A 20,851-nucleotide genomic window follows, 5' to 3' on the forward strand; every position below is an offset into this window, starting at 1 on the left:
GCCAGTTACTAGAATAACTTCCCAGCTTGGCAGTAAGGTCAGGTGTAGTCAATGGGAGAACTTGGAGAAGCCCAGAAAGTCTCTGGAAACAGGAGACCACAGGGACTCCAGGCCTACTGCAATGAAGGAGAAGTCCTTTGGATTTCACAGATACCTTAAAAACAATTGCACTGAGTAGCCCAGGTAAATCCCTGGGCCTTGCTGGTGCTCAGAGTCTGCACACCAGCCCTTCCTTCACCACTGGCCAGTCTTCAGATTGGACAGAGATGTTCCCAGGAGTGGGTCTGGGTCTGGGTCTCTCGCAGCCTCTCTGCAGACAACAGGTAACTTCCAGAGACATTGAGAGACAGATAGGGAAAGTGAAGAAATCAAGGGAGAGGCTGACTGTGGCTTTGAGTGTAGACAGGGCCACTAGGGAGGCAGAAAGCAAGGAGCTAAGAAGGACACCCTAAAAACTAGATGAAGAAAGGAGAGGGTAGTGTTGAAGAAGCTGGGTGGTGTGGCTTCTGGAAGTGGTTCACCATGAAATGGCTGAGTTTTTTTACTTACTTGTCTTACGATGTCATCCTTGTTTCTTGCTCTGAACTATGATACTTTGTTATACCCATACTGTTCTTTAGTAAACTCTTTTAAGAGACCAAAAAGAGAAAAATAAAGTTAAATTGTATTCACACTGATTCAGTTAATAGCTAAGAACATTTAAAAGAATTTTTAGATCTACTTTAAAAAAATTGATACATCTGTATTTCAGTTATTCCTATTTTTACATAAGCTGCAAGATAAGTATATATAGATAGATAGATAGATAGATAGATAGATAGATAGATAGATAGATCGATCGATCACTTGTTATGAAATTTATAGCTAATATAACTTAAAAACACAGTTAATTAGATATGAGGGTGCTTTCCTATGCTTATCTAAACCCAGAATAGATTAGCAAAGTGTTTGTCTCCTGTGGAGATTTTTAGATTATTAATCACATCCTTCTCCCTTTTGTATTATAAACTAAGTGAAAAATTGTTACAATAGTCAGGTGGAATAAAAATAGCTTTATTTCTTTTATTTCTTGTTAAAGAAAATATTAGCAGTACTTTTAATGAGAACAATGTGGTTGTGCTTCATTATTTTTTAAAATCTTGATTGAGTGCTTTGTGATGCAGTGATTTGATAGTTCTAAGTTCAGTGTATTTTAATATTTGGCTTAAATAATCAGCTGAAAAAGACACCTCACAAAAATAAGGTAGATTCAAATAGAAAAATATATCATGGGCTGAGTTTACTAAGTTATGATACTTGAAATCTTATCTACCAATTATGCAAAGGTTTTTCTTGAAACCCCATCTTTTTTTAATCTCAAACAGTGATTCTCAAAACTAATCAAAATATTTTAGGGGGGTGGGTATACCTCAGTTGTAGAACGCAGATTTAGTATACACAAGGTCCTGGATTCAATCCCTAGTACCTCCATAAATTTTTTTTTTCTTTAAAGATACTGTGTTTTCAGGGGGAGAGTATAGCTTAGTGGTAGAGTGCATGCTTAAAATGTACAAGGTCCTAGGTTCAAGACCCAGTACCTCCATTAAAAAAAAAAAAAAAGATTAAGATGTTGCATTTTCCTTTTCTGAAAAATGGATTTTTATAGCCCACTGAAACTCTGATTGGAAGATTTTTTTGAGCAGGAAAAAAGGTTTTTTTTAAATGTTTAAACTGAGAAGATAATTTTTAAAAGTGATTTACATCATTTTTAGCAACAAAATCATAACTATGATAAGATTTCAAAACATCTACTTTCACATGCTGTCTCTATAACATGTGTCTTTTTGAAGGCAGTTTACTTTTTATTCATTGTTAAAATGTCATCTTTACCCTGAAGGAACAAAATTAAGTGTGTTTATTTGGAAAATATCTGCTGGGTAGGATATTATCATTACCACCTGTCATAACAGAAAAGGTCAGCAAACCTGGAACACTTGCTTTTTTGAAAAAGGAAGATGAGTAGCCCATCAACATGTTAGACGGCTACTCTAGGTCTTTTGCCAGTAACCAGCAAATGAAGGATCTTTACATCTTGGTACAAAATCCTGTAAATGTTCTACTTTTTAAAGGTCTCATTTTTATTGTTTATGTACATTCTATAGCAAGAAAACTGCAATATTTTGCAATAAGCGGAGTATAAATAAGTAAGGTGCCACTGTCAACCTCTGCATTCTGGATCTTCTTTCAGCTTCCAAGGTTTGTGATATATGACTGTTAGGACTGAGTGAGACACTAGGGTGTCAGTATGTTAATTAAGTTTAATTTCTTCCTTGTGTTTTAGATTATGCTGTAAATAGATATTCTGACTTTTCACCCTTGCAGCCCTGTGGATGTTACACTCCCCTTGGGGCATGTACATCTTCGTTTGGAGATCCCTGGCTCCGTCTCAGTGCATAGGAGGCCCTCTGTGATTTGGCTCCTGTCCACCTCTCCAGACTTGCTGCCTGCGTGTGCCATGTGCTGCAGCAACTCCAAAGTGCTCTTTTGTTCCATTATGTGCCACACTCTCTCCTCTGCCTAGAATGTTTTTCCCTCATTCCTCCTCCCCCCTCCATTATGCCTTTTATAACTCAGGTCAAGGTCTGTAAGGAGCCTTTCTTTGCGTCCTCCACCTTAACCCCAAATAGGTATCCTTTTTTGTGCTCATGGAATATTCTGTGTGTGCCTCTGATACTGCGTTTCTCACTAGTATTTTACAATGCTTATGTCTCTCTCCCCCGGTACCACAAGTTGCTTGAGGGTCGACATCAGGTCTTAACCTGCAGTTTAGAGATGTTTATGACTGGTGAATGAATCGGTAACTTATTTCACATATGCTACCATAAAATTTCTTTCTAAGGAAGAGGGTTGACATATTTATTCATGCCTACTTGAAACATAAGTGTGCAGTCTGTTTAAAAATCCTGTTTCCTCCACAGAAAGCATGCAATATTAAATCTTCTATTCTGTCCCCCTTTTTAAAACTTGACATGTATTTCTGATCTCTTTTTCAATAAAGTATATGTTTATTTTTCTTCTATCTTTTAACCTCACAACCTCTAAATCCTTTTTTTTTTTTTTTTTTTTGGCTTTGCAGGCTTTGGATGGATTTTTCTTTGTTGTGAACTGTGAAGGGAGAATCGTATTTGTGTCAGAGAATGTGACCAGCTACTTAGGTTACAATCAGGAGGAATTAATGAATACCAGTGTCTACAGCATACTGCATGTGGGGGATCACGCGGAATTTGTGAAGAATCTGCTACCAAAATCGCTAGGTACAAAGAAATGTGTTTTTTAAAGGAATATGAACTCTCTGTAGCTTCTCCTTACATAATATATCCTATACATTATTATTATATTTGTAATATGTAGTATTATTCTAATATATGTCATAACATATTAAAAGTATTTTTAAATTTAATTTCATCCTGAGATTAAATGTGAAGGAAGAATGTAATCAAATAGCTGATAGAGAACATTCCTTTTATCCTTTTCCTCTAGATTATACCACAATCATGTAACAGTGTTAGGAGGCAGAGCAATTGGTTGCCTTGCCACAAGAAACTTGGAATTCCCTCTGTTTTCAATTTCAGTTATGTCCAAGAAAGAGACAAATGTATATTATTCCCACCACCTTGCTCAAAGAAAAGAAAGGAGGGAGGAAAGGAGAGAGGAACAAAAGAGAGGAGGGAGGAATATATTTTCATATTACAAACTTACTAAAATTAGCATTTTTGGATGTAAATGATTTCAACTCAGGCATTCCAAGTGAGGTTGTTCACTGCCAGAGGAGCCTAGCTAAGAGGACGGGTGGGGGTCCAATTTCCAGCCTGTGGAAATTCACTCACTAAGCCACGTGCCTACTCTTTAACCTGTATGTACTCCAGAAGTGAGGGAAGGGTCTTGGCTAGAAATCCTATATAACTAAATCGCATACGCAAATAAAATGTTATCCATAGCTCTTGATTTTCTACGTTGTTCACTCGATGAAATGGAAGCTTTATTTTTTCTTTGTAAAGGTAGTGTGTGTTTATAGTAACTGGGGGCCTGAAATTATTTCCATTAAAATCACTCGTTTGATACTCGAATTATCAAGGAATCTTTTTGCATTTGTTATAGAATTTTGTAATGTAAATGATTTTAGAGATAATATAGTGGATTCCTTTATTTTAAAGATGAGGCAAAGATTAAGTTATTAACCCAACCTCACAACTAACTCAAAGCAGGACCAAGACTACTTACTCTGGTATATGTTTGTTTCCATGATTTCCTCTAACAGTTATAGCTTGATGAGATAGTAAAAAGGAATGGTTCAATGGAGAGGATATGGTAAGAAAACTGATGGGAATGGTGAGAGAAAAGTCTTAAAAACTCTCTAATTGCCACCATGGTTTGAATATAACTTTATAACTGGGAAGTAGTAACTCGCCACACAGTGATTCTCACTTGAAATGTGCAGATCGTTTCTATAACTGAATTCAGTGTTCTTGTACTGAACCGGGTAACATTTCTGTTTTAATAATCATTTTTATGTAATAATTTATTGATTTCCCATTATATTCTAGGCATTGTAGCATATAAACTGTGCAAATAAATTAAAATGCAAGAAAAAAATGATCATAGGAAGCCAAGATTGGTCTCTATCTATTTTAAATATTTTTTTGAGTCACAGGCTCATTTGAGAAACTGACTCCTCTCCCCAAAAAGGTGCACATGCACACAGTCCATCCTTAAGAATCCATGCCTTCCAGGTTAATACCCCTGCTTGACAATGGACCTAAGATTTTCAATCAGTTTTTCATTGCCAGGGAATAACAGGAAACAAATGGAAAAACTCACTGATAACTGCTGTAAAATTCTGAGCAAAAGAGCAATAAGCTATTAATTTTTAATTTTGTTTTTAACTTTATAAAAGCTGTTAATGAATTAGGATATTTGTAAGACCTCATCTTTGAGGGAGGAAATCCTGTACAACTTCTTGCATATTTTACATTTTCCTAATTGGTAGACATTTAGATTTCCTAAGGAAAGTAAGTATCCTACTGCCTCAGATAACGTTACTTCTGAAAAGGTCTGCCTGTCTTTTAGTCTGCGTATCTAATTAAGCAGATGGGTAAAGGTATGTCTTTTGTATCTTCAGAGTTTGTACTTTTTCACCTTCTTCACAGACATATAATCAATTTTTCTTTCACAGTAAATGGAGTTCCTTGGCCTCAAGAGGCAACACGACGAAATAGCCATACCTTTAACTGCAGGATGCTAATTCACCCTCCAGATGAGCCAGGTACCGAGAACCAAGAAGCTTGCCAGCGGTATGAAGTAATGCAGTGTTTCACTGTGTCACAGCCAAAATCAATTCAAGAGGATGGAGAAGGTAAAACAAAGGGTGATTTTAAGGTGTTTGATTGCTTTTTCCATGGCTCTAGGAACAGGGAAGGAAATTGATTATAAACTGCCTTCTTCGGATAGTATTTTTGGTTACTGAATTGTGTATCATAGTGGATATTCAGTTTGCTGTGTGTTTCTTAATACTTAAAAAAAAATTGTTAGCATCTAGAATTACCCCTTTAAAATGCCCCCCAAATTCTCAGTTTTAAGCTGGCATTCCCACTGAAATGTCAAATTCAAACCAACTTGCTGCCTAGAAATAAGAGATGTAACTAACTGCTGCCAGTTGGAAATGTACCAGATGCAGCAGGCTGTTGAACAGCTCCGATTTTTAGAAAGTTTCAAGCTTAGAGTGTACAGAACATTGGAGAATAGAGTTAGCATTTTTGAGGCCATACAAGGTAATTTATAAGGGAAAAGCTTATGAACAGATGAAAACACCGCTGAAGCTCTAATATGAACAGGGTATCAACGTGGTATTAGTTAAATACGTTACACTGGATGAATTTTCCATGTGAGCTTCAACTGAGCTAAGTTAGGAACACCACAAGTTGGAAACTGGAGTTAAGGACGAGGGAAGGTAGCAGACGAGAAATCAGTCAGGTGCAAAAAAAGGCAGTATATGTAGTGGGTCTCACCAGGGAATGGGTGCCACAATCAACTGAGGACTTTTTACAAAATACACATTCAAGTCTGTCTTATATGATTGAAGTCTATTCTTAATTGAGTAATATTGTATGTAACCTCTCAAAAAATTTGGAAATGGGACTTCAAAAAAATTACGGATCCTAAAAATATAAATGTCCTCTGTCAAGGGCAAAAGAATGCTTCTTCAGAAACAGTTAAATGTTGTTTTTTTTCATTCAATAATTATTATCTACATAGTGGTTATAGGAATCTTTGTAGCCATTAAGTACTGATGACTATAGGAAACTGACTATAAAACTGTATTTTAAAAACCACTGTGTTGCTTAAGTCTAGCCAAAACTGCTCCTTCATGTTGTTATCCAAGTATGAGATGCATCAGTCTCTTCCAGTTTATGTGAGAACACTCAATGGGAAGGGATAATTTATGCAAACTAAATCTCTACCCAAAGCTGCCAGTTTTTGGTTGCAAGCAGTTTTATTTCTAATATTATACTGTTAAATCAGAGTGACTCCAGTATTGTGTCAAATCCTATAATATATATTGTTTTTATAAAAACCATTAATGACAGATGATAGATGTCGACCATCTTCTACCCTTTTCCCTTCAATTTACCCTTCTTGTTTTGGGCAGATTTCCAGTCATGTTTGATTTGTATTGCACGGCGATTACCTCGGCCTCCGGCTATTACGGGTGTAGAATCCTTTATGACCAAGCAAGATACTACAGGTACTAACTGCAAAGTTTAGAATGTTGTGTCGGTATTAATGATGTGACTATGCCCTTAAAACTGATTGTGTCCCTCTGTTCTCTGCTATTTGGCTTCTGTTCACTAGTCCTGCACAGAAAACATTTTAAATGGTGGTCTTGATAGTGCGCATTTTTAGATACTACAATCATTGTTGTGGGTCTGAGGAGACATTATTTTGTAACTATTCACATATCTATATTTGTTTAGGTTATAAATTATTTTCATAATCATGGAAAGAAATTTGGCAATGTAGATGTAAATATATTTATTTGTAAATAGATACAAAATGTTGATTTTAATATTGTGCTTAAATGTATCTAGTACTTTCTCTTTCCCTTTATTCTTTCTTTGAATTTATTCAGCGCATACTGATTGAATGCTTAGAGGTGCCTATCACTGTGTGATTGCTCAGCGTTTACATAGTTGAGCAAAATGCAACAATATAATTACAAATTGTGGTACTTTTTTTGATAGAAACAGTGTGAAATGGTATATGGGAAGCTAATAGGGAGGACCTGCTTTAAAATTAGCTGGCTAATGAAGGCCTGTCTGAGGAGCTGATACCGTGCCCTCCAGCCCCAAAAGATGAGGTGGTGCCAATTCTGCAGAGTATGAGTGTTGGAAGGGTGCACTGAGGAAGAGTCATGGTGCAGAATGAGTGCTCCTGACTGAGGAAGCAGAGCTGTAAAAGCCCTTAGGAAGACAGCGAAGTGTGTTTGAAGAACTGAGAGAAGGGCAGGAGAGCCACAAAGTGAGGAAGAGCAACGGCCTGAAAATAATCCCTGCATTTTAAAGGCCTACTTCAGATTTCATTTTCAGTAAAAACAAATTGTTACTGTTCTTTATAAAGTATTTTACATATGTTGTTTACTCTTATCTTCACTCTAACACATCAGGTTTTCATACTTTTACATCAGTGAAAATTATATATGTATCAGTCACTGCTCTAATTTTAAAATAGAGACAGATACTAAAGATAGATTTTTTAACAGACCAAGATTTTAAAAATCATTTTTACTAAATTTTATTTTTCATGAAAATTTAGTGTTAATGTATTTTTTCACCTTTATCATTGCTTATAAGATGCTGTTAGAATACGTACTAATTTTTTAGTCCCAGAAATCTAATGTGTGCTTTATTCTTGTGTTTTTAAAGATAAACTCTCAACTGCTTTTACTAAAGAGTAGGTGGGGATAAATTAGCACAGATAATAGAATATAGTAAAGAGAATGTCTTGGAGCTTGGAGATACAGCATCTGAGGGTAGTAATGATCAATTCCCATATGTTTCTTCATTCCCTTTGTGAGACTACCATGTACAAGTTCCTTTCCGTTTTCCACCAATGCACAGCACTGGAAAAATTTAGTAAACCCTTATTGAAAACCAAAAACATTATTACATAAAGGAAAAATAGGGTCCATTAAAAAATAAAACTGGTCTTTTGTGTCAGTAAAACCAAATAAAGGCTTGTGAAATAGCAGAATAAAAGCCTGTTGGGAAGGGGTAATGGTCAGGCCACAGAATAAATGTGGGAGACAAAGGAGGCCTAAAAATTATGAGGATGATTTAGGAACAATGTATTTCAGCTTTTCCTCATATTGCATTTCTATAAATTGAACTCTAAATTAGATTGTTTTAAAGAAGACTGACATCTTCAGGCACTAACATAGAACTCTTCCTTTATATTGCATTGCCTTCCACCTAAGCACTATTAAAGGGACATCACCATACTATACACACTTATTACACAAAAGACACTAGAGAAAATATAAAATAGAAATAAAATAGAAAGATGCCAGAGAAATATAAAGTATTTTTAAAATATAAAACTAACATCGCATTATATCATAGAATTGATTTAGATAAAAAATAATAAGCTAGCAATAGTGTTAGATATTTAATTCCTTAAATTTTAGTAGTGCTTACGACTGTATATAAGGTGATTCGTGTCCCTTAAAAAGAAGTCTTCTACCAGGAAATGTTGAATAGTGGTTTGTTTGGTTGGTTGGTTGGTTAAACTTTCCTCTAGCAAGCAGAAGTATGCTAAATCAACCTATTTATGATTCTCTTCTAAGGTAGTCATTGCATTACCTGATCATTTGTTACCATTGCTGATAATTTACTCTTTCTCCCCTTTAGTCCCACAATTACAGACTCCCTTCCTCTCATGTGGGCTAATACTGACCATGAGCACATAAACACATGCATGCCTCCCTTAGTCACTGCCTGTGAGGAGGAGTATTGCATATGAAGATCATATAACAGTGGAGTCTCTGCTACAACCAACTCTTAGTCTTTGATGTGATGAGACAAAGATTGAATAAATAAAACTCTTAGAAAAATCCAAAATTGTGTATAGTTTCAATCACAATATTCACCAGGCTTTCCCCAAACTGTTCTAAAATAAACAAAATTCCCTTATGTAACTTTTAGTTTATTTTCTTTCTATCATCTACATTTATGCCAAGACTAGGGTGACAGCCTGATCAGACAGACTTAGGTATAATTAGATTCAAGACCCTACATACATAGAAGTCTAATAAGTACTTTATTTCTGAACAAACCAAGTAGAATATATAAAGAAGGAATTAGTTTAAAAGAGGAAGCACTAACAGCACAATAGATTTGAGTTGATATCCTCCGTTACCATATGTAATAAAAATTAGTAGTGCTTTTTAATGCTTTTGTTCATTAATCATTTGGGGCAAGGCAGAATATTTCTTAGATGCAGTTGTTAGTTTTGAAATATGAATCACTTATATCAAGAGGCTATCATAAAGATAAACTTTCATTCTTTGTATAGGTAAAATCATCTCTATTGATACTAGTTCCCTGAGAGCTGCTGGCAGAACTGGCTGGGAAGATTTAGTGAGGAAGTGCATTTATGCTTTTTTCCAACCTCAGGGCCGAGAGCCATCTTATGCCAGACAACTGTTTCAAGAAGGTAATGTTTTTCTCTCAGTTATTTTCACTAACCTTGCTCTTTATTAATATTGAATAATTTATATAGAATTTATGGCTTGATAAGTATTTTCTCCCAATCACAGTTTTTGCGATCATCAGTTTTAGGAAAGGAAGAAATGGGTAAGCAAAGTAATTCATGAGTGGATCCTGAATTTTGGGATGCACATTTTAAAGAACAGGATATCATGTGGTGGTCACTGACTCATTCAATCATTCATTCATTCATTCAGCAGACATGTATCAAGTTCCTCACATACATAGAACACTGTGTAAGGTGCCAGGGACATAGGGATGACCAAAGCAGGGATTTTCCTGCAGGGAACTCAAAATACGTCAGGAGAGTATATGACAGGTTTAAAGATCAGTGTGGCGTGGGATATAACAGATATAACCAAAGACGAAAAAAAATTAATTCCAACTTGGAGAATCAGGGATGGCTTTAGAGAGGAAGCGATATTTTTATCTGGCTTTTGAAGATCATTCCTGGCAGAATAGGCATATCAGAGGGCTCCTAGAAAATACAGATCTATATCATGCATGTTTACTTCATGACAGTTATAGTACCTGTATCTCCTGGCTCAGGTTGAAGTTTCAAGTTATATGAAATTATTAATTAATAATTGAACAGCTGCTGTGTCATAGTAAGTACTGTGGGAATATGAAACAAGTATATTCCCTGCCCTTAAGGAACTTAACAGTATTATAGGAAAGATACGGAAATTATCTGAGAGTTAAGGCCAGAAAGTTTATAGAGATTCAGAGATGAGGGATTTTGATGTACTTTAAAAATATTGTCATGTAATTATGGTAGCCTAATACACCTTCCCCAGTGTAATTTATTCTAATCTCTAAGTAAATAATTTCTTTGGAAAGAGACTCTTTATATGGCTATTTCTGAAAAACAATTTAAAAAATATTTTTCATTATTTCATCACCCTTCTTAACCTTAACATTTTCCTATAACACTAGGTTTCCTAAGTTTACAGATGATTTTCCATTTATTACATTTTAGGTCAGCTGCTTCCTAATGGTATGTAGAGGAAGAAGCTTGATTATTTTTTTTTCCAGGAAGCCATCTATATGAATCTCACTAGTGTGGTTACTTCTGGGTCAGCTTCCTCCAGACTAATGGTTCTTCGGTGGGCTTCCTACTAGATTGATACCGTCCTCAAAGATGGTATTTCAGTGGAAATGACCAAGAATATATATTTTTTAAAAAGGCAGTCGTGAAGTGCAGTCAGGTTTGGAAACCACTACACTAAGCAACCAATGCATCCACTGGTTGCAAACTTTGTGACTCCCTCCCCTAGCAGTGAGTGGCACTTGACTTTTGCATTAGTAGGAGACTCAGAGCACTGTCTCTACTCACTGCCTGAAGTGCTGAAGTATGTGATACTCTTTGATTTTTTGCCTTACCTTTATAAATTAGACCTTCCAAGGCTTTACTTAAAAGACTTTTAACTTTATTTACCTATAATTTATATACATTTCGACCAAGGCAAAGCAAGTCTAGATCCCATAGATGTTATTGAGCCATGGTTTAAAGTATGTTTCTAAACCATTGAAATTCTCTATGAAATAGATTGATTAAAGTGTAGTAAGTAAATAATATGCTATTAACATATGAAATGGAACAATTTAGAGAGAAATGTAAAGAAATATAAGTATAATTCAACACCTCTTCTCCATTAGTCATTTCTTAATGTCCTTTTCTTACACTTTTTTTAGAAAAAAAAAATTCCTCTTTAGAAATAACTTCTTTTCTTAAAATTAAATTGTCCAGAATTCACATGACTCTGATTCTAGTGTTTTAGAAATTCTAAACAACTTGCCAAACAGCATTCATGGGTTAAACATATCTTTTTCTGATATGTTATGTTCAGTGGTATCTAACCTGGTAAGAAAAATGTGGTCCATGAAACAGTTACATGGGAATCACTTGTTAAAGATGTAGACCTGCTGAATTAAAATCTCAAGTGAGGGCCGAGGTATCTTAACAAGCTCCAAAGATAATGCTTCAGCACACAAGGTTTGAGAACCACTGGTCTATCAAGAATGTAGAGAGGTGTAAATTTGCATTTGCGTATGCTTGCTGCCTCTTCACTTAGGGACAGTGTGAAAAAAATGAAACAAATTGTGCCACTGTATCCTGAATATTGTGTAAACTTTTAAAATGTAAAACTCTACAGTGATTAATATTTAGGGAAAAAAATTTGCCCTCCATCTGTCTTTTGTCTTGCCTTTAGCTTACTTTTTGAAGGCATTGGCTGTTATTAAAAAAAATACTTATATGCTTTAAAGATTTAAGTTCTTATCTTAATTTTTCAGCTGCTTTTGACAGAGACAGATCATGAACTACTTTTAAAGGGTGTTGACTATTTTATTTTCCAGAATCAAATTTGAAAATGCATTTTAGCCAAAGAATATGTGGGAGCATTCAGCATGAACTACATTAAAGCAGTGGTTCTCCATTGAGACTGGGGAGAAAATGGGTATCAGGATCACCTGAGGAAATTATTAAACCAAGAGAAGGTCCATGCAGATATATAGTTTGGAGAAGCTTCCCAAGTTCTGTTCAATTCAGAACCATTCTTTTAGAAAAAGATCTAGATTAAATGCTTACCAAAGATCCCTGGTAAGATTCATCTGGGGCAGTTGTTCAGTCTGATTTCTGGACTCCACCCACATTACTGAATCAGAGTCTAAAATGTTTTCTTACAGAAGCGTTTAGAAAACATAAACCTAGGTTCTACATTGATATTAATAGCTATAACTAAGGAATGGTGTTTCATACTGAATTAAATATGAGAAATGTTTCATTTTCCGACTTCGGGGGATTCATAGACATATTTAAGGTATTTAAGTTTCTAGGGAGTTCTCCAATATAGGTTCCTGTTTAACTTTGTTACTGAGACTCATTTTTCCTCAGAATACTACTTCCTGTAGCACATCTATTAGCACTTAAGGAAAGTAGTAGTCATAGGAAATGTGAGGCTAAATAGCCTAGAAAAGTCTTACAAAAGTTCTGTTTACCTATTATCAATGATGTAATGGATCATTTCTTGCCTTTGACAGATGTCCATGATATATTGTTATATTTTTTTAAAAAGCTAAGAAAACACAGCCTTTGTAGAAGGAGCTCACTCTTGTATATCTATCCAATACTAGAAGATTCACAAAATGTTAACGGTGGTTATCTCTGAGTGATGGGATTATATGAGTTTATCTTCACTTTTTGTTTATTTCTCTATTATCTTAACTTTATAATCACAAAATAAAGTTATTTTCATTAAAAAAATCATGAGACAGTAGGAAGGAGTTTGTAGTATCAAGAAGTGGGGAAGCATTGCTGTAAAACAGAAGTACCCATATGAATGATTAACTAGAATGTCCATGGTCTGTATCACAGAATTTGCTGAAAATCTTTTTCTGTCAAATTTTATTGAAAATATTTAGAACATGAGTTTATGTTCCTTTTTTAGAATTTTTGATGTTCTGAGTAGAGTTTACCCATTGGGGATTAAAAGTCTTAGATCACCTAGGGTAATTTTTTTCTTTACCTTAATAAAAGTTTTTGAATTGCATTTTCCTGTATATATATCTAGGGAAATAACAAAAAGAAAGAGAAATCTCTGCCAACATTGACCTGTAGTACCCTGCCACACACATTTTAAACCTACCCATTTGATTAATATCAGTAAGGCGTACTTGTTGAGGTTATCTCAGCACCAAACTGGATGGAGTCAAAAACCCAAATAGCTCTATATCTGTAGCTGCTAAGGCCAGAGAAAACAGTTCCCTTTGCTTTGTAGGCCTACTATGCCTTTTTCCTCCTACAATTGCCATTTTAAAGGCTCTTTGAAGAATTTCTGGGGTGTCATAATACCGTATCAATAACATCCCTCCTCACTAAGTACTCTAAACATTTTAGAAATGAACACAGGAGTCAGGGATCAAAACCTGACAAAGCTAGATAAGAAAACAAGGCCAGAACCTGTGATCAAATGAAATTCCAAATAGTTTTGTCCAAGCCCAGATCTTTCCTATGGGGAAAGTTTGGTGTGTAGAGCTATGTTTAGCCATCCAGTTCTAGAAAGAATTATGGCTCCTATACTCATGTCTTAATGCAGAATATTAGTGATTGTTATATAGGGTTGAAGCTATTAGTATAAGTAGTGTCTATGGATTGGCAGACTGTGAGTGAGTATGACTCAGGACATACATACTTTGGAAGCTGCTTATTTGTTACTTTTTTTTCTTTAGTGTTCATTTAGAAAATATTCATTCAGTACCTGCTATGTACCAGGCTCCATGCTAAATATTATCTCACAATAAACTGGCTCCATTTTAGTGATGATGGGCAAAGGTTAACTTGCATTATTAAATCCTAAACTTGTAAATGACAAAGACAGAATTCAAACCTAAATCTGATTCCTAGGCTTTAATTCTTTTGATTGGTCCTTGCTGCCCTCCTGTTTATCTCTCAATTTTAGTTAACTGGACAGTCTTAATTAGGTTCTAATTAATTAAATTTTTACTATATTTAATATTGCCTTTTGTTCATTTCAAAGATTGTGAATTATGATGTGCTAAGTCTTATTCCACACATTATCATCCAAAATAAATAATCTAACTCCAAAACTTAAAGTGTAATCATTTCCTGTATTAAATTAATAGGTATTCCCCAATTTTGAAATTTTTACTAGTTTAGATATAATCCTACAACTTAAGGCAGCATAATTACTAAAGGACTATTGATGTTTCTGTAATCCACATTAAGTATCTTAATGTTCCCATGCTAGCCTGAGTTTGTAGTTCTTTCTCACCTTTAAAGGGCTTGTCAAAAAACGAAAAAAATTTCTCTTCATTAATTTCCATTACAAAAGTAAGTCTAGATTTCCCACATAAGCAAAAACATAAATTGAGATACAGGATAATCATAGCCAAGATTTAAAATCTGTTCTTTAAAGAAAAGTTATGGTAGTTGATCACAAGTCAATATTAACCTATTGAGATGGGTGGGATTCAAGTTGAAAATCAGAAGTACTTACTGGATGATTTTATGTGCAAAGCATCATACAATTTCTGTGGAAAATGGAATAAGAATGGGATACTACTACTAGCCCTTATGTTTATTCTACCTGAAGGAGAAAAATAAGTGTGTAAAAAGTTATCTGCCTCCTATTCAAAGAGATATCGAAGAAATATTTGGGAAGCAATGAGGAATAAGATTGGAAATGCAAAATGATGTCAGATTGTAGAGCTGTACTGTCCAATACGGTAACCACTTGCTACATGCACCTGTTGAGTACTCTAAATGTGGCTAGTATGACTAAGGAACTGAATTTTAAATTTTATTAACTTAAAATTTAATTTGCCACATGTGCCTGGTGACTGTCATATTGGACAGACAGTCAGCTCAGTGTTGAAGAGCCAGTGAATGTTTTCCAGCGGAGTGATCCTAAAAAAGCAATAAATAGTAATGAAGAAATAGAACAAAATGGCAGAAGCAAAATAACATGAAATATAGTGTATCTGGACTGGCCCTTTATGTATCTGTAGCTTTTTCGTTATTCTAGGTTAATAATTTACCTTAAATGCCACTTTTTAAAATTGTAGTTGTATTTTCCAAAATACATTATCAAAAGATATTAACTGTTAGGAATTGTTAATATTTTTTAGAGTTTTAACATAGCAAACATTTATATCCTTACACAGATGTTATCAGTTTCTATTAAAGACTCTTTTTCATCATTTATTATTTCATTAGATACTAAATTTCTCCATGTGATATATTTGGTAAATGTGCCAGTGATTTGGCTGAAATTTCCAGATAGATAAGGAATTCTTTCAATTAAGTTTATATCCTGGTTTTTGTACTTAGGCAGATTTATGTATGGTATGGATTTACAGCAGATTATGCCCTCTTGGGTTTATATGGCATACCCAAGACAATAAAATAGAGCCTGTCTTTTCTCTACTTAAAGTAAGATGTAGCCTCAAAACTTATTTATCAGTTGGTCATTTTGTCTTTTTCATATGTCTTTAAAGTGTAATTGAAGCCCTTTCTGAAATGGCTTTGAAAAATAGGACTAACGTTTATTACAGACTAAATCATAATAATCATTTGTGGTTGTAATTCTTGCGTTTCAGTGGATATGATTTTTGACCTGGGTATAGATGAATATACCTATTAAATCTTTCTTAAAATAGATTTCTATTGTATTACTGAAATATGAATGAAATTTACTTACTTAGTAGTCTGGTATAGCCTTTAAGTATTTAATAAATACTTACCAACGTAGTTAGAATTTTGTCTGTAGTTAATAAAGCTTAAGACAAAAGTAAATTATGGTATTTACATAGTTATTTGACTTCCTTAACCTAGTTTTTGTTTTGTATCAGTAATCATTACTAGTCATTTGTTCTATATTAGTAAATCAGGCTTTACCTTAATTTGCTTACTAATTTTCAGACATCAAAAATAATACATATATATAACTAATAATTTCTCAAGTGGGGACCTTTGTGATTCACATTCCTGAGTGAAAAATTAAATTTGAATTTTAGTTAAATAATTCTGCAAACTAATCAAAACTTAGAGGGTGAATTTTGTGGTATATTAATTACATCTCAATAAAACTATTTTTAAAAATCAGCCAGATGGGGTGGGGCAGGGTCGGGGGCATACTTATTAGAGATACTGAAAACGGGAGGGAAGAAAGTTACTTCTTGGTATTTTTGTTGGACATTTAATAAATTTAAGGAGCTGCCCCATTATAGGGAAAGATTAAGGTTGATTTTTTTAAGTGTGGTTTGAGGTTTCTTCATAATCATTACTTCTGTGAGGAGGCACTCAATCAAGTAGGACTAAATTAAAAGTGGTCATCAGGTGGTATATTTCATCTGGAATCATTTCCCCCCTCAAATACCTGCTTTATCTGAACATTTTTTATTTTGAGTCTGAGCAGGCAGCAGTTGGAAGGGCATAGAAAAATGAGTTTCTAGGTAGAAAGAAGGCTTGGTAACTCTCCTCTGCCCAAAGTACAAGTGTCAGAATTTTAACTAGGTTTCTCTTTTGTTTGAAACAGTGATGACTCGTGGCACTGCCTCCAGCCCATCCTATAGATTCATATTGAATGATGGGACAATGCTTAGCGCTCACACCAAGTGTAAACTTTGCTATCCTCAAAGTCCAGACATGCAACCTTTCATCATGGGAATTCATATCATCGACAGGTACTACTTATTTGGAGAGCTTCATATGAAATAAGTCAGTTCACATATCTCTTCTTAGAGAAAAAAAAATTTTTATACTCTTAATGGCTAGAAAACAGATTTTAAATTAGATGTTAACTAGTATGATGAGTATATAATCAGTATATTCATACTGGGTTTTTTAGTTTTGTTGCCTAAGAATAGCTTTGTTGTTCAAAAAGGAAGACAGGAAAAGGTGAGGCTGAACATATGTTTTAGGGATAAAACCCAAAAAGGTGGCTAAAAATTTCCAACTTTCCTTATATGAACTTATGGTCTTATAATAGATTTGAGTTTGTTAATATTGTTATTTTTAATTTTAGAAATGCTTTATTTTCATTAGGGCATACTCAATGGCTCCTGAGTTTACGTTAACAGTTTCTGAAACTACAAATTATTAAACAATCAACTTGAGATTTTTGAATGTCATTGCCTCTCATTTGTTCTCCTCTTAAAATATGTTTTACACTATTATATATGGTAAATTCATGAAACCATTCTTTTATCCTATGAATTATTCAAAACCCTGCATTTACAACTATTTAAAATTTAGCATTAAACAAAAACAAAGACGTTTTCCCTCACTTCATCTTTCCCTCATCTGATATATTTGCTTATTGGAACATGGTAATACCAGTCACAAATCTGTTGTCATAATTATGGATTTGAGTAAAGAACTCGATGAAAATTTGAATTCAGTATTCTGCTGATTCTAATTTTAGTTTAATTTATGCTTGTGAGTGGAATTAGCACAGTTCTTTTTTTTCATATTGTGATTTCTCTTTCAAAACATCTGCTATGTCTGCATGTCACCCTTTTTAATTTTTACATCAGTGACACAGTATTTTCCTTACCCAGTCTTCCTCTTTGGAGTTGAAATACTTAAAAGCTGTAGCAAGGGAGTCATGAGTAAATACTTTGTAAACAGAGGTGTGGGAAGATTCTCTTTCAACTGAAAGTATTATTTTAGTCTTAATTATTTGTATTAAATTTTGAGAAGTTTAAAAGTACATGTATTGGATTTTTTCCCAAGGCCGAGAAAGATTTCTTTCCCATTTAACTGAAACCATTATCAAATTTACAGGACCTTAGGCACTATTTCCTTTTAAGTGATGCTGATATTTCACAGTAGTACTAACCATCCACTGTTTTTCCTTAGTTTCAAGTAATACAGAAGCTTCTTACTTGATAGTTTGCAACATTAGTGAGGTTGTTAATAGTCTTTCATAATATGCATCATGAAAATATTGTAATGGAAACCAGTGAAGATGTTTGAATAATAATGTCTTTCCCCTCCCTAGGGAACACAGTGGTCTTTCTCCTCAAGAGGACACTAATTCTGGAATGTCAATTCCTCGGGTAAACCCTTCCATCAACCCTAATATCTCTCCAGCTCATGGTGTGGCCCGTTCATCTGCATTGCCACCATCAAACAGCAACATGGTATCCACCAGAGTAAACCGCCAACAGAGCTCAGACCTTCATAGCAGCAGTCATAGTAATTCTAGCAACAGCCAAGGGACTTTTGGATGCTCACCTGGAAATCAGATTGTAGCCAGTGTTGCCTTAAACCAGGGACAGGCCAGTTCCCAGAGCACTAATCCCTCTTTAAACCTCAATAATTCTCCTATGGAAGGTACAGGAATATCCCTTGCACAGTTCATGTCTCCAAGGAGACAAGTTAGTTCTGGATTGGCAACAAGGCCCAGGATGCCAAACAATTCATTTCCTCCTAATATTCCGACATTAACCTCCCCTGTTAGCATGACAAGTACTGCCTGTAATAATAGTAACCGATCTTATTCAAACATCCCAGTAACACCTTTACAGAGTATGAATGAAGGACCCAATAACTCTGTTGGCTTCTCTGCCAGTTCTCCAGTCCTCAGGCAGATGAGCTCACAGAATTCACCTAGCAGATTAAATATCCAACCAGCAAAAGCTGAGTCCAAAGATAACAAAGAGATTGCATCCATTTTAAATGAAATGATTCAGTCTGACAACAGCTCTAATGATGGCAAACCTCTGGATTCTGGGCTTCTGCATAACAATGACAGACTCTCAGATGGAGACAATAAATATTCTCAAACCAGTCACAAACTAGTGCAGCTTTTGACAACAACTGCAGAGCAGCAGTTACGGCATGCTGATATAGACACAAGTTGCAAAGAGGTACTATCTTGCACAGGCACTTCCAACTCTGCCTCTGCTAACTCTTCAAGCGGTTCTTGCCCCTCCTCTCATAGCTCACTGACAGAGCGGCACAAAATTCTACACCGGCTCTTACAGGAGGGTAGCCCCTCGGATATCACCACTTTGTCAGTGGAGCCTGATAAAAAGGACAGTGCATCTACTTCTGTGTCAGTGACTGGACAGGTACAAGGGAACTCCAGTATAAAACTAGAACTGGATGCTTCAAAGAAAAAAGAATCAAAAGACCATCAGCTCCTACGCTACCTTTTAGATAAAGATGAGAAAGATTTAAGATCAACTCCAAACCTGAGCTTGGATGATGTAAAGGTGAAAGTGGAAAAGAAAGAACAGATGGATTCTTGTAACACAAACCCAACCCCAATGACCAAACCTGCTCCTGAGGATATTAAACTGGAGTCGCAGAGCCAGGTAGGTAATTCCTTGCTTCACAAAATGAATATTCCTAGTTTTGTTTTTTTTTTTTCATTGATTTTACTCCATCCATAGACCATATTTGGATTCAGGCTATATTTTGTCCTACCCATTGGGCATATATTAAAAGGTTAGTATCGATGATTAAAAAAAAAATCATAGGATGCCCTCAAGAGTTCCCTTTGGAACCTTGGAGGGCTACTAATGTGGAATTCTAAGAAAGTAGCTGTTTCTTACCATAAAATCAGAGTTCACATCTTTGGAGATATTTTTAAAAATACCTTCCCTGCCCTCTCCTCTCATCTCCTCACCTATTGAATCCAGAATATTGAATCTGAGAATAGAACCCAGAAACCCGTATTTTAAAGGAGCTCCCTGGAGGACTCTGATACGTAACTAAGCTTAGGAACCTCTGATGTTAATGAAATGAGAGAGAAATTTGAGGAGGTGGACAAGGCTGCCTAGTTTGGCTTGCTTTGCAGTTTCATTTCCTTTGAAGTATTTTCTAAAGTTGTTTTCCTTTTCGTCTGATTCTAACCACCCTCAACCCCCAACCTCCATCAGAATAGGGACTTTGAGTATTCTGGGTAGTAGGGTATTTAACATGCCCTGAAACAGCAGTAAATATAAATAAACCTCTACATAAATTATTTTGGATCAGGAACCTCTGTGTTTAGGCTGGGATATGGGGTGGAGTGAAAAGTAACAGCTTAATTGAATAATTGCTGTGGACTTTGAAAGAATTTAAGAAAAACAGATAATGTGATCCCTCCCCTCCAGGAGCTTACAGATTATTTAGACAGAATATAGACATCCATGAAATAGTTGAAAATGCATTCATAAAGCAGTTAATCAATAAGGCTCTCCATTTTGAAGCAAGATTCACACTGAGTATGTATAGGTCCTACAGTTTCTTGAGCCAGCTTTATTTTTTGCCCTCATTTCACAGAAATCTCTCTCTTCCCTCAGGTGTACTGCATTCTAGGCACATGGAAGTCCTTGCCTTTCCTGGGATAAGCCATGTCTCTCCTAAGCATCTCCTGCCTTGCTTTCCTTTCTATGTCTGCTGAACTTCTACTCATCTTTCACAGACAGTTCAGACATCACCTCTGTAAAGCCTTCCCCAGTAGCCCTAGTTAGACATTCCCTTCCTCTCACTCTCATGGTGCTTTGTTTTGTCTCTATTTACTATTTGTAATGAC

The 20,851-nt window shown here is 35.2% G+C and overlaps 1 protein-coding gene across 6 annotated transcripts in view; it reads left to right on the forward strand.

The window, feature by feature from the left end:
* The window catches only part of NCOA1 (nuclear receptor coactivator 1), a 211,595-nt gene that overhangs the window by 147,729 nt on the left and 43,015 nt on the right, over positions 1-20,851 (forward strand). For all 6 annotated transcript variants that reach the window (XM_032497132.1, XM_032497135.1, XM_032497134.1 and 3 more), the window contains 6 exons: positions 3,116-3,293; positions 5,213-5,392; positions 6,686-6,781; positions 9,607-9,747; positions 16,859-17,006; positions 18,326-19,646. In XM_032497132.1, the coding sequence (XP_032353023.1) occupies positions 3,116-3,293; positions 5,213-5,392; positions 6,686-6,781; positions 9,607-9,747; positions 16,859-17,006; positions 18,326-19,646 (2,064 nt within the window). The remainder of the gene's footprint in view (positions 1-3,115; positions 3,294-5,212; positions 5,393-6,685; positions 6,782-9,606; positions 9,748-16,858; positions 17,007-18,325; positions 19,647-20,851) is intronic.

The sequence above is a fragment of the Camelus ferus genome, chromosome 15, assembly GCF_009834535.1.
Source record: "Camelus ferus isolate YT-003-E chromosome 15, BCGSAC_Cfer_1.0, whole genome shotgun sequence".
Classification (NCBI taxonomy): domain Eukaryota; kingdom Metazoa; phylum Chordata; class Mammalia; order Artiodactyla; family Camelidae; genus Camelus; species Camelus ferus.